Here is a 14,167-nt window from a genome sequence, read left to right as displayed (position 1 = left end):
TTATAGGTGTAGATATATAATTAAATGTAAAAAAGACTTAAATGTAAAACTTGATATGTTAGTAGTACTAAATAGTACTAAACATTAATTGTTCCCTTAAATGATAGGGATGGTAATTATGTTGTAAAACATCGGGTTTTTATTAACTTTCTACAGTTTAAGTCTATTGATGATCACGAGCGGAAAAATTATTGCTACATCTCAATACTAACATATCATAATTTCACTGTCAATTTTTCAAGACAAACTCCGCAATTGTGCTGAAGATCCGCGATTCGATTCCCAACTATAGAAATAAAAGGGTTGAATGGCAATTTAAAAAAAATCCTGGATTGAATAGAAGCGATAAAACTAAAATGACTAGAGATAACTTAAATAGAACAAAGATTCTTGAGCAGTGCGTAAAGGGTATGTTTATAAAAAGCCAATATCGAGCCAAAGCTGGCAGTCAGGTAAGACTGAGCGATCTGGACGGAGAAAGAATTGAAACAGAGAAACCGAATAGAACAAAAATAGCAGAAAGTTAAAGCTCACGCGATAAGCGGACGAACGGAGAGCCTGCAACGTGGGGTTACAACGTGAATCATTATTCACGTTGACCCCACGTTGCAGGTTAGCACAGCTTTCCTGTAATGTCGGCGAACAAAAGAGGTTCAACTAAAATTCGTGCTTTACTCTTATTCCAAAACGTAAACTCATATAAAACACGCCATGAGAAGGGTTCTGGAAGAATAGGTTTAAGCTAACATTACGATGCAGATAAAATTAAGGATCTTCATAGCGCTAAATTATTAATACTAATCACACAGAGGAACACTCTGTATCTGACACACACTCAGGTGCATAAGCAGAACATTCACCATCCCCAGTCTCAGGGATAAAGAGCGAAGCAGTCATCATTACTCGTTGAACAACGGACAGGCTTCTCCGGCTGTATGACAATATCCAACATGCGGTGGTAGCAATATCACGCGACATGAACACTTGTATTAAAGGAATGAGACGTAAGATGCAATAACAAGTTTTACCGAAGTGGACAAACTGGTAATCGTCACACAGATAACGGCAGACAACCTGAGGATGACAATATAGAGTAGGGAGGCACACACAGACTGTAATAGTTAAAACTGAAAGAACTACGAATTGCTAGTGCGTTGAAAACAAAATCATTAAAATAATAGAATTAAACCACATAAAAATAATTGAAAAGCTTATTGAAATAGTTTTTATTTAGTTTAACATTTTAAGTTACGAAATAGTTTAGGAACGACAACACGGACGCTAATGATACAGACTCAAAAAAATGTCTATTCTACTACTTGGCATATGACTCCAAAGATGCCCACGAAGGCCTGTGCGCTGCTCGTATCCAGCACCTACCCACGAACTTAATTATGCGGTCCGTCCAACAAGTGGAGGGTCGACCCAATAGGAAATAATGTCTAATAGCATAAGTAATCTTAGTGCGGACAGAGTTAGAACGTACAAGATATTTTACCGCGAACAAATGAAACGGTACTGGCCGCCAGTAAAGGATACCTCCAGCCATTAATTACATTTCCGCAGCGCCGAACAAATGGAATCACAAGAACGGAAGAAGAATTATCAAAGCATGGCTTCAATTTAAAAACGGAACTCAAAGAAGTCGCAATTAAATCTGTTTCGCTGCAGCAATTAACATAATTCGCGGAGCGGCGGACTGCGACCCAATTTATTAAAAGACGTCGTCCACTTATCCATTTCCGCTCGTTGGACATTTATGTGCAGCACCGAGCCGAGGTCGACCTCCGCTCAATGGTACGTGATACGTGTCCAGTGCTACAAAAATGTTGATGCACATTTCTCGTGTAACAGCAGACACTTACACACACGTGCGCACAAGCCGTATGCGAAAGGAAAGGCTGAACACTAGCGGTTATCGCAACTATTGTTCGCAGCCAGCACAAACTGAAGAATAATTTGTAATAGTATTGTAATAAGATAATTCATAGGTTTTTATTTATTTATATTTGTCTAATGATCGATTTTTGGCCAAAGATGACCCGGGTAACAACCGAAACACGGCCACTCCGTGAAGCGTCCAAGTCTGTAAAGGTTCGAGACCAGCTTTAAAAAGGTACACTCGAACTAACTCATTGTGGAGTGGTTTGTAGTAAACTTATTCAACATCATGGCGCCCCAAATCTGTACTGCGGTAACCGCCAATAGTAAACAGAAATTCTTTATTAAATAAAGAGAAAGTTGACATCTCGTTACGTATTTGTTGAATAAGCATCGAAAACTTAAAACGTAAGATGCTTGTAAACACATCTTTACCTTGTTATTACAAAACAATAAAATAGATTATGATTACTCTGGTATCAATTACAACGAATACATTATAACACAGTTATTAGTTTCTAAGTATTACTGGATAAGGATGGCGTCTCAGCTTACACGGTGATGATGTCTGATGGTAACTACATCTAATAAATATAACATATTGCGCCTGTTAATCAGTGGTATAAAATTTTCATGTATGTAAACGTATATTTCACTAAACGTAGCATAATATTATAAACTTACTTCATTACATATTTATATTTATAGCTTGGAAATCTAGTATAAAATATTAATAAATTACGGATCCTTCCATCATCTTGCTTCATTCGGTGGGTAAAACTGGACAGAAAGTTATATTGATATGTTTAATGTAATGAATTTGATGGCATTGGAGAAAGTGCAAACAGCGGGGATGCTCCGCCTCATGCTGGATGAATGCATTTCTGAACGAGCGGAGAGGACCTCATTAGTGTTTACAAGGGGCACACACGCGAGCCGGGCGCGACGAGTGTTTCATTTAATTACAATATTTTGTCTCATTGCATCTTTTTAGACAAACAGAGTCCGACACTCGAGTTGTTTGGGGCGAGTTTTGCCCTTGTGTCTCACCAAAAGCCTCTTTTATTTTACATTATTCTTTTATTTTACACTATTTTTAATACAGCAAAATAAGAGTGTAACCTAACACCATAGAGATATTTTCTCAGACAGTGGTAAATTCTCAATGAATCACATCTTTGTACTGATAAGCCAGTGCACCTGCTTCTTCTGTAATCATTGCTTCAATGTGATTTAATATTATTGAAACAGAATGATCTACAGCAGTGTTTACCAACCTTTTTTGAGTCATTCCCTACTATAACCTACCCAAAATACCTACGCCCCCCACATAACATACATAATTTTTATATTAAAGCAATAGGACAGAACATTGGATCCTTGTCGATTTGCCCCCTTTAACAATCAAATTGCCTCCTGTGGGGCGTGAGCTCCTCGTTGGAAAACACAGGAATACAGTGCTCACATTTGCACGTCACGAGAAGAATTCCTGAAGAGCCCAATTTGATGGAAACTATAAGCAGATTGAGATCCCCTTTATAGCCATCCTCAAATTTAAGACTAAGAAAGTACCTTTTGAGATTGGAGTCGTCGTTGCCATTATCTGGTTTTGGTCAACACTATCTAATTTTGTTTCGCGCGTAACCCAAAAACCTAACATACTTTTTGCATCAGATATAATTAAACAGGCTCTAAAAGCGTCTGTTTTGGTACCAATGAGTGAAGAGTCGATAGCTTTAAAGGAATGAAGGTACAGCTCATTTTCTGTCAATTAAAGTCACTCTACGGAGCAATGGTAGCCCAGCCGTAGGGGATTGAGACTTACGATTGTAGGTTGCAGGTTCGATTCCCGAAACACAATCTTAAATAATCCACACTTTGTGCATTAATTATATGGGATTGCCATTGCTAACAAACGAGATCCCAGGAGATGGGCAGCGGCATACTATGCATACCATGACACCGCACTGCGATCGCAAAGCCGCCTACCAAGAGTGTCGATTATGGTTTATCTCCCATAGATATTTTTGGGGTGGGCCTATGTGTAATTTGTAGTTTATGGTGGATTGTCTAAGAAAAGAGTTTTACGAAAATTGTTGTATTATTAGGTACTGGGGGAAATTTCTTAGGTTCTTGATTGGCGAACACTAGCCGGTAGACTTGGCGTAATCACCCCCCTCTCAAACCAGGTGACCGACAGCATAGTTTAAGTAAATGAGCAGATGCGTAGAAAAACCAAAGTCACGGTCGTAGCTCGAAGAATTGCTTGTCTGAAGCAGTACTGAGCGGGGCACATTGCTCGAGCAACCGATGGCCGGTGCGGATCGAAAGGTTCTCGAGTGGTGATCACGAAGTGGTAGACAGGGCGTAGACCCTTACTAGGTAGACCGAGGACAGAATATAGTTAGTTGCCAGAAGTTGCTGGATGCGGGCAGCGCAGGACCGGTCATCGGAGCGATCTTTGGGGAGACCTGTGCCTTGTTGAGGGCGTCTATCGTCGAAACCCATCATCGTCGGCGCAAGTCAAACTTTGCTATGTTATCGGAAAAATAACTGGAACTCACATTTTGTCATTTAGTAAAGGTGTTTTGCCTTTTATATTTAAAGAACTAACTTATGCGAAGAATATCGCATAGGTTTGTATTTTAAACCTACATATAGTCATCTAATTTGGACACTACGGCTACCTTTGTCTTCCATTACCAAAGAAATCTCATACGAATTGTTTTTAAACGGTTTTATTTAGTTCGACCCGTACCGAATTTATTTGTTTATTTATTTGGGTCAAAGTTAGAAATTGAAATTTAAGCACCTTCCCGTTGTCAAATTGATCTGAAATTTGGTACACACATTTAATTTAGATGACAATACAATATAATAAAATCAATAACATTATATATATATCTAAGATGGCCACCGATACAAAATGGCGGATTACATATTTTCCTTAACCCCCTCAATATGAGTATCAAATGAAAGGGCTACACTAGTAAAACACGATGATTATGTCAAAATTTAAAATTCAAGATGGACGCCGTTCCAATATGGCGGACTATGTACATATTTTTCCACAACCACCACAATATGGGTATCAAAAATCCGTTTAACTTAAAAGTTTTTTAAATGTATTTATTAGGTTTATGAAGAAATATAATATACAGAAATATAATAATACAATTAACCAAATTTTATTTAGAAAATGATACACTCGAGTGCACTAATATATTCTCAATAGACAATAACGTGTAATTTATTCCTCAGACATGAACCAATAAATATAACGAATTACAAAGTGTTTGCTGGGCTATAAATATGGATCTAATTTATGGCTAGTGTCTGTGGTCGGCAATAAAAGCTGTCTCTGTACCTTTCGCGAACCGTTATACTACATTCAAAGAGGGTGGACATGCGGGGGTGAATTATTGCAGTAAAAGTATTTTTAAACGTGCGCTTTCAAACTCATTACAGTGGAGTTAAGTTCCTGTGTCCATTTGTGTTTTAGGTGACAGTATTGTCAATAAATTAATTATAAATAAATTAATTGTCGTTTATGGGCTTCTTCTTGTTCTGTTTCTTTCCTTTTGTTGTTTGTGTTTTAAATCTGAAAAGGTATAGAGTATTAGAATGAAGCGAATGAAATTATAAATTAAAATTGTCGTTCACATCAAAGAGGGTATTTTCATTTGACAATGCACTACTAGATAGCAGTGTTGTCACCTATTATAATAATTTATGAGTTGTCATTATCCTATTCCAATAGTGTTGCTAATTAAAATCTTACTGTAAAAGAAATTAGGTTGATACAAGATATTTTGCTTGTAAATTTTTTAGATGGTCAATTACTGCTAGTTGTATGTACAACACAAATTTAATATTTTTGTCTTGGGAGTCAAAATGTCTTATTGGGTGTCAACATCGTTTAACACGGCGCCTAAATATTAGTTGTCAATATAGTCTTACATATATCATCAACACTTCAGCTGTTGGATGTCTACATTAGACATAGGCCTCATATATTTCTAATAGAACCAATTGGAAATGATCTGCATCCAGAGTCTTGGAAGAGGATATGAGACACAGAAGACCTTAACAGGGTTGTCTGTCCATCTTGTGGTTGTTCTACGCCGCGGTGTTGGTCCGTGGTCTCAGACCCAGAACGTTGTGGCCTCAGCGGCGATATATTCTGCTCGCTATGTCGGTTGCCTACTGCCATTTCTAACAAGGACTGCATCGTGTGCACTATAAGTGCATACTGATTAGTTACAAATCTTTTATTATTTTTCATTTATTTTTGGTTTTGATGATGACAATATTAAAGTTACCTGTGCCATACAATCTCGACGATTAAAATGATGAGCGCCAGTAGCATGGCTTCAGCTAGCAAAGCAAAAGCTGGTGCCGCCTGGCCCAGCGCCAGCGCTCGCGGGGTGCGTCCAGAGCACGCGAGAGAGTGACCACCAATCCGTCCCTTTACCACCTTCATATGACCACGTTCTTGGAGACGCATCAGACTTTAACAAAGATTTTGTCGTTTAAACCAGGGCTTCTTAAACTATGGGTCGCGACCCCAAATGGGGTCGCGTAGCAAAGTTCTGGGGTCGAGAGATTTTAATGTCAAATATTTATATATACCATTTTATAACATCACTAGAGTTGGCGGAATACAGTGGACTTGCAGCGTCCAGACACGCGCATTTGTTAAAGGTTTTAAACTAATATAAATACAACTTTATAATTGTTTGTGCAATTTTTAATTTTAGATTTTAGTATGTTTCAAAATGAATTCTAAACCTATATATTTTCATATGTATATGTATATTGTTACCTAATAAATAAATCATTAAAAAATATTAATATTATTTTTCTTTTAAATTTGTACGGGGTCGTCAAGAAACTCGCAATTATAAATGGGGTCGAGAATGAAAAAAGTTTAAGAAGCCCTGGTTTAAACGATTTTAAAAACTAAGGATTCATTTAAAGTGTTGCACCTTAATCTTTAAATTATAAATTATTGCACAACAGTAGGTTTAGACGCACAGAAAAGTTGTTTATAAGTGTAAGAGCTTAAAAGAGTTTCATGAAAAGCTCATTTCTCAACAAAAAGCTTCTCCACCTAGTTTCAATCATCCTACACTAAGAAATCACTCTTAAATATGATATATTCATTTATTTACTATTGTGATGCGAGAAGCCCATAAAACCTGGGAGTAAAAAGTCTGCAGGGACAGATAGAAAAAAATATTAAATTTTAAATGTGTCAATACGACATTTAAATTTGGATAGATCTTACATTAATTGACAATAATCATAGTTCAAATAGTATATGATTCATTTACAGTGTCACATACACTACTATGTAAAAATGTAACATATTGCAAATCACCGGATGACGTCATGTAACGCTAGCTGCCTACCGGATTAATGCTTTACCGATACCACAAAACGTTAAGCATTCAGTAATATCTGATCGTAGTGTTTGACTTTTTTAATTTGCCAAAATAAAAAAGCGACAAATTTTAAACTAGTTGTAAGTAGCTTAAAATAAATAATTTGAGTTAAGTTTTTTAATACACGAGTGTAATACATGTCTTGTGTGAAATAAAAAATATGTATTTTATTTTTGCTACAAATATGTATATTTTATGTACTTTAAATAATATTGTGAGAGAGAGTAAGTCTCAAAGATCTCTATGGGAGGCATATGTTTAGCAGTAGACCTTTTGTGGCATATATGATGAAAGACCATTTCCAACCTCCACACAAAGAACTCTTTGTAAGGGCTGTTCTTCTGCGCCATGATGTACACCTGCGCCGGCTGCATCATCTGCAGGGCGCCCAGCTCGCACAGCTCCGAGTCGTCGAACTTCTTGGAGATGGCCTGATTAGCGGTGTAGGGCTCGGTGTGATACGCATAACCTAAATTAAAAATGAACTTATTGATATAAAATAGTGTCATTGCTGTAATTGCAGGGTTATTCAATTATATATTCAAAGAATTACTAGTTTGAAATAGCAGTGGACGGAATACATCGCTGGTGCAGTAAGCGCTACCACATGTCATGTCATGAGCCTATAGATACGGCGTAGACAGGCCAAGGAGCTATGACTTAAATGAGGTTCGGTCATTTTAGCGATATTTATGGTAAGCCATTTGAATCGTAAATTTTGGATGCCGGCTGTTTCCACTTAGTCCTTTTGGAAATTCGTGGGTGAGGCCAATGTCGCGCAGTGGATATTCAAGGGCTGGTATGATGACGTTGGTGATGAATTATTGATTACTGAAACAACCTGAATGAATTATCTGACATTATGTTGACAGCTAGGTAGTTGACCGATAAAAGAACAAGAAACGGGACGACATTTTTTAAATAATGTTTTACTTTACCTCAGATACAATATTGGAATTAATATTAGACTAAATAAAAAATATCAAATTTTCGACAGAGTTTTCGACAAAAATAGGCATCTATTTGTCCGTTATCGAAATGTCAATTCGATGATATGAAAACTAAGTCAATTGTTTGAAATAGGAACAAAAAATATAGATTGAAATTATAAGCTCAGGTATTACAAAACTCTACCGCACTAAAACTTACCACCATTGCGCACAAGCTCTATCCCTGCCTGTGCCGGCTGAAGCAGAGGCACAGTGCGCTTCGCATTGATAACCTTTTTGTTCCTCAGTTCGTCCTCCTTGGGGTTTTTGTGTCCGCTGTAGTAAAAGAAGCCAGGATTCTAAAAAAAATGTCACTAATGAATTTTTAAGATGACTAAAGAAGCAGAATGTCTAATAATCATCGGAGAGAAATTAACAGAGAAATTTGCCAGAGGCTTTTGTCAAACAATGAACTCTTAGTTTAAAGATAATTATAAAATATGTACATTTATTTATTTAATGTACATTGTACAAGTCACTTAAAGTTTGCGTACCATAAGTTAATGTAAATATCACCTTACGATTTAAATTATTGTTATTTTTTTCAAAAACTCTCTCGACTTTCTACGTATAGTTGTGTCTTATATAATCAATATGAGAAGCAGAGGCTTTACTCTTTTTCGGAAGTTTTTTCCTCGGCGAATTGATAATCGTACAAAGTGAACCTGAAAAGAATCAAATACTCCCTACGAACCTCCCAGTTCTTTACCACAAACCTAAAGCCAAAACACATGACAGGATCCTTTTCATCGTCATCATCATAACTGCAGATTTTGAACGTCGACTTCTGGATGCAGGCGTTTCTCATAGATTTCTAAAAGATTTCCCATTATGTAATCCTTTTATTGATGTGATGACAAAAACATTAGCAAAAGCGAGGATGCAATTTTCAATTCCGCTCACTTCAAGCCAACCCCGCGTGTATCCAATGTCTTCAAACACGAGCTCCAGGTCACTGTTGATGAGGGAGTCAAGGTCTTGCAGAGTTGGCGCGGCCGCGCTCAGCAGCCAGGACACCACGCTGCTCGTGTAGTAGTTATACAGCAACATGCTCGTCAGCCCTATTACCAGCAGGACGACGCGTCGGCCTGGGAGGGGACAAAGAAGAATACCTATATTTTTGCCGTATCGGCATTTACAGTTTAGCAGCATTTGAAAGTGCTCCCCCTCACTGGGCTTGAGGCGAATGCTCCATGGTGAGTATAGGATAATAGAGAAGAACAAGAGAATGCACCACGGGTCGGGCTTGGCCAGATTGCTTGAGGTGCTGAAACGTCGGTTAGATCGATTGATATTTTTGGATCATCGTACTTTTGCTGGTAAACTTAAAACATATGCCAATGTCACTACTTCGGCCCATTGCCCCGAGAGGCAGCATGGTCTTGATGCGCATTTAGTAGCGTTTAATGACTGTGAGGGCCGCACCTTGGCTCGATCGGAAGATCGAAAAATGACCTATTAGCAACTCGGTAATTAATAAGGGAAAATTTTCTCGGTACAATATGTGATATCGTGTGAGTATAACGTTCTCACCAAAAAGGCTGTAGCAGTTCCAAGGACCTGTTTAATTTTTGCCTGTGATAAGGTTTTTTTTTAAATCTTTTTGGTGGTAGCACTTCCGATTAGTGGTCAAAATTATGACCAGACTCGGGTCTGAATTTTTGTCTGGCTTGGATCTACACTGTGTTGTTACTGGCATTTATAAATTTCGCGAGTTTAAGCTAGCAGAGGGCAGAAGTTGCTTAGCGGGAACCTCGTCTACGTAAGTTAGCGCGACGACTCCCGCAAGAGCCACGGCCATTACATTACATGCAATATTACCAGATTAGTCTTAACCGATGAGGTGTATACTAATCGATTTCTAAATAAGTATAATGCAATTAAAACTATATTAATAAATTTAATATATGTAACCTTGGCTTGAAAATGTTCTTTGAAACGCTTCGTTGCCATCTTCGTATTCTGTGAATATAAAAAAATTTCGTTATTATGTTATTCTTTTAAACCTATTTTATTCATATAAAACAAAATTAATCTGATAATAAAGATTTATTCAATCCAATTCTTCTATGAGTGAGATAATTTTTTATTTATTTATTTCATATATAAAGCACGAAGCTCACAGATAATGACGGGACCAGTAAGTGCAGCCTTATTTTGGGTCGAAAGTGCATTGCGTGTAAGCCTTCCTAAACAAAAAGCCTTGATTTACGGGTTGTCAGCCCCGAGCAGTGCGCTCATCTCCTCTCCGACATTAGCACGTACCCGGAATTCCTATTAACTCTTGGTTTTAAACATTTTTCTTTACTCTAGTAATGCTTGTAAAATAATGTATGAGCTGCTTGTGTTGTACAACCTCTTCTTTATTATGAACAACTTGTTCCATTCATAAGAACCAATAGAGGAACGAATGAACAAGCACTTATCCCAATTATTTAATATCTAATATAAAATATAAAATATAAAATTGGCAATCTAGGTAAAAGTAATTTTCTTTTATTCATTTATCATTGTGAACACGACATAAATAATCGCGGGTTCGATTGGCAGGATATAATCTTAAATAATTCACACTTTGTTCATTAATTATGTAGAATTGCCACTGTTTACTAACAAAATTCCAGGGAATGGCAGGCGTAACTGCGATCGCCTGCAAGCGAGATAGCTAAACGAGGTGATCATGGTATATCCTCCATCATGATCTATCATAATTAAATATCTTTGAAGGAGGCCTTCGCCCTGCAGTGGGCGTATATAGGCTGAAAAAACGAAATGTATTTCGTTGAATAACAACGACTCACCAGCACAGGGAGATTGTCGCGTAAACAGTCGGAGTGTTCGGAACTTCCAAGATATTGTTACGCTGTAAGTCGAATAAAAGAAGATTCTCCCTAACTCTCTGACAAACATTTTTTCTATGTGAATAAAAAAAACTACATAATGGTTCCGCTGCGAGACATCTATTCCTAACACGTTATAGAATAATGCTCATAACATAAATTTTTAAAGCCTTATCTAAAATGTGCGTCTAACCTTGTTGACACGTGGTAGCAAAGACACTGAAGAAAGCGTAAGTACGTGGTTCGGGTCGCCTCTCGATCTTCGCGGAGGCGGCCAATATCGCAACACACACGAGGCTGGTTGCGCATGCGCACCACCATGCACTCGGTGACATGGGCGACAGAAACCGGTTCTCGTATCTGCCGACTCCTTTATCCGGTATGAGATAAAAAAACTTTGTCCTGAAACACAGTGAATACACATTTGTAGTACACCAAAGAGGTCATTGTAATTATTATTATAATTTTGTCCATTTTTAGTACAATATAACTATTTTTTAAAGAATCATATTTCGCTGAATTCTTTATATATACAGAGTGAATGGTGAAAAGGCTTTGGAGGCGGCGTACATATTGCTGATTTGTCAGCAGAAAGGTTTTAATTTTTATACCTATTTCCAATAATCCCTCATAAATTGATCACTCTGAAATATCTTAAATTAAATTTTTATCTGAAGGAATACAACAGACAGACAATAATTAATTGTAGCACATAGCCCAAAAATTTGAAAAAGTTTTTTCTTACTACATAATTTCTGAATTATTGGTAAGAGTATAAATTAAATGACAGCAAATTTTCTTTGATTCATTTTTGTTAAATTTTATTCAATTTTTTTTAGGATTATCAGCTTGAAACGAAAGTGCGGAACAATAGACTACTAACGCCATCTATCGACACTGTCCGTAGCTACAATATTTCAACTTATATAAATCAAAATGAATTGCCATATGTAAAGCGTTATTCTTGAAAACAAGTAGTTAGGCTACTTTTTATTTCACGTTTTCGTTAATAAAATATGTGAAGTATTCTACTATAATATAGATAAGTAAATTGATGGATAAATATGAATTGAAATAAATACGTAAATTAATTAATAAAAACTACTATTCTGTCTAGAAAGTTCGTAAATTAGTACTAACATAAATTAATAAAACAGTCGGTCCACCACTTGTACGTCGGAAACTGAATTGTGAATAAAATTGTCAAGTCGAGCAGTTATTTTCGAAATCATTATTCTTAAAAATGCCTCGACGACCAACGAGCGATGCTCACTTGACCTCTGCATTAAAGTGATTTAAAATCCGCGTGGGTAGTAATTTCAACAACATCACCTTCTTCCCGCATTCTTTATTAATTTTTTAAATAATTATAATTAAAAACGTTAATCTGCCACCAGACGCTCTCTACTTACTCAAGTGTGGTTGCAGCGGGAAAGAAGATGTCCACCCAGTCGAGCCAGTTCGGAAATATCCGCGCGCTCGTACAAGATATATCTTGTTCGCGCCAATACAACGAATTTGTTACCGCCTTTAAATGATATGTACATATGATAAAAGTAACGCAATAATAGGCTGTAGATTCGTGTAACTCCACATTTGTAAAATCGATTAAGTTTATTTCTTAGAAAGTTAATTTTATTTTAGAAAAAACCTTAAAGCAATGCTTGTTAAAAATGCATGTGAGAGTATTACATACTGTTTGCAGTGGTCTTTTGTGAGCTAAAATGACGTATTAAAACTGTACACAGTTATTCACACAAGTGTTAAAGAGAGAGACAGAGACAGACACAGAGCGATAGAGAGAGTACTAATATCATAATCGCAGATCAGGATCTTCATCATCATATCTGCAGACAACCGCTTACTGCAAGGCATAGGCTTCTTCCAAAGATGGCCACGACGCTCTGTCTTGCCCAGCCCGTCGTGGGTCCCACAAGTGATTAATCATAGATAAAATGATTAAATTTATACCAAAGTAGAATTTCTCTCTGGCGAACCAATCCAGCGCCCGACTATTGTGTAGTTCAATCTGAAATTTAATTAAAATTACACAATTTTTTAATATGTCATGTGCCCGCTGTCATTTGCCGTGCGAGGACTGAATCGTTAGTACGTGCGAGAAGTGTGTGTGCCTTACAACTCCATCACCTGCTTCGAGAGTCAAGTGGTGAGTACGCGCATGGGGAACTCGTCTTTAAGATTACTGCTGTTGGAGACGGTGGAGGCAAGATCTATCGTAAATAGATCCCTGTCTTCAGGCGGATGTACTGTACCCATTGGAGTAACCTAATGGCTGGGAACTTTGGGGACAGCATAATTAACAAATTAGGAATAGTTTAGAGAGAGTGATGTCACGTGCCGATCCACTGGGCTATGTCGGCTATTTTCGTTCGTCTACAGTTCTTCATATTAGGTCCTTATGATTCTATTTTATACGAAATTCTCAAGCAAATCCTTCTTTTGAGCGACTGTAAACTCGCCAATGATGCCCAAAGTGTTATGTTAAATAGACCAGTGAACGACAGTAAAAGTAAATAGTTATGTATACAACCTGAAGTGATGTTTCTCCATGAGCACGTTGAGTAACATTGCCACGGCTTTAGTTATCGACGGCACACCAGGTGTGTAGCCCAGGTCCGACAGCATCTCAGCTCTGAATATTTTAGGTCGCTCTAAAATCTAGGTCACGGAGCTCGGTAAATTTGTGTACAGGTAAATAGCTCCATAAATTGTTTATACGCAGGAACGCTTACCACCGACACCGCTCTTAAGGTGAGATTATTAAAATCCCACCTGTTGTAATATTTGTAGACGTGCTTTGGAAAATTCATTCCGTTTTGCACACTCCAATCGCCAATCGCGATCCATTCCAAATTGTTTCCTTGTATCTTTCCAAAGTTAAATACATCAAACAATTTGTAGCGATCCCCTGGAAGATTTAACTATTTCATTTTAGAGTTTAGGAACAGGGAAGCGCTACTATCTTGTTAAAGTCGTGTGTATATAAGAT

At 37.3% G+C, this 14,167-nt stretch overlaps 1 protein-coding gene across 1 annotated transcript; it reads right to left on the bottom strand.

The window, feature by feature from the left end:
- Window positions 1–6,199: 6,199 nt before the first annotated feature.
- On the bottom strand, window positions 6,200–13,803 carry LOC137931031 (ionotropic receptor 75a-like). Its single transcript, XM_068774426.1, has 9 exons — window positions 13,709–13,803; window positions 13,129–13,186; window positions 12,570–12,685; window positions 11,351–11,559; window positions 10,232–10,279; window positions 9,221–9,405; window positions 8,478–8,616; window positions 7,635–7,797; window positions 6,200–6,392 (listed from the first exon to the last, which is right to left on the bottom strand). Exons 1-9 carry the CDS (start codon window positions 13,801–13,803, stop codon window positions 6,200–6,202), a joined length of 1,206 nt encoding a protein of 401 aa, XP_068630527.1.
- Window positions 13,804–14,167: the final 364 nt, after the last annotated feature.

Source organism: Battus philenor, unplaced genomic scaffold (genome assembly GCF_028537555.1).
Source record: "Battus philenor isolate CCGP_79_NKW_IND1 unplaced genomic scaffold, ilBatPhil1.0.hap1 SCAF_7, whole genome shotgun sequence".
Lineage (NCBI taxonomy): Eukaryota > Metazoa > Arthropoda > Insecta > Lepidoptera > Papilionidae > Battus > Battus philenor.
Note: the sequence above shows the minus strand (reverse complement) of the source record. Positions and strands in the feature narration are given on the sequence as shown.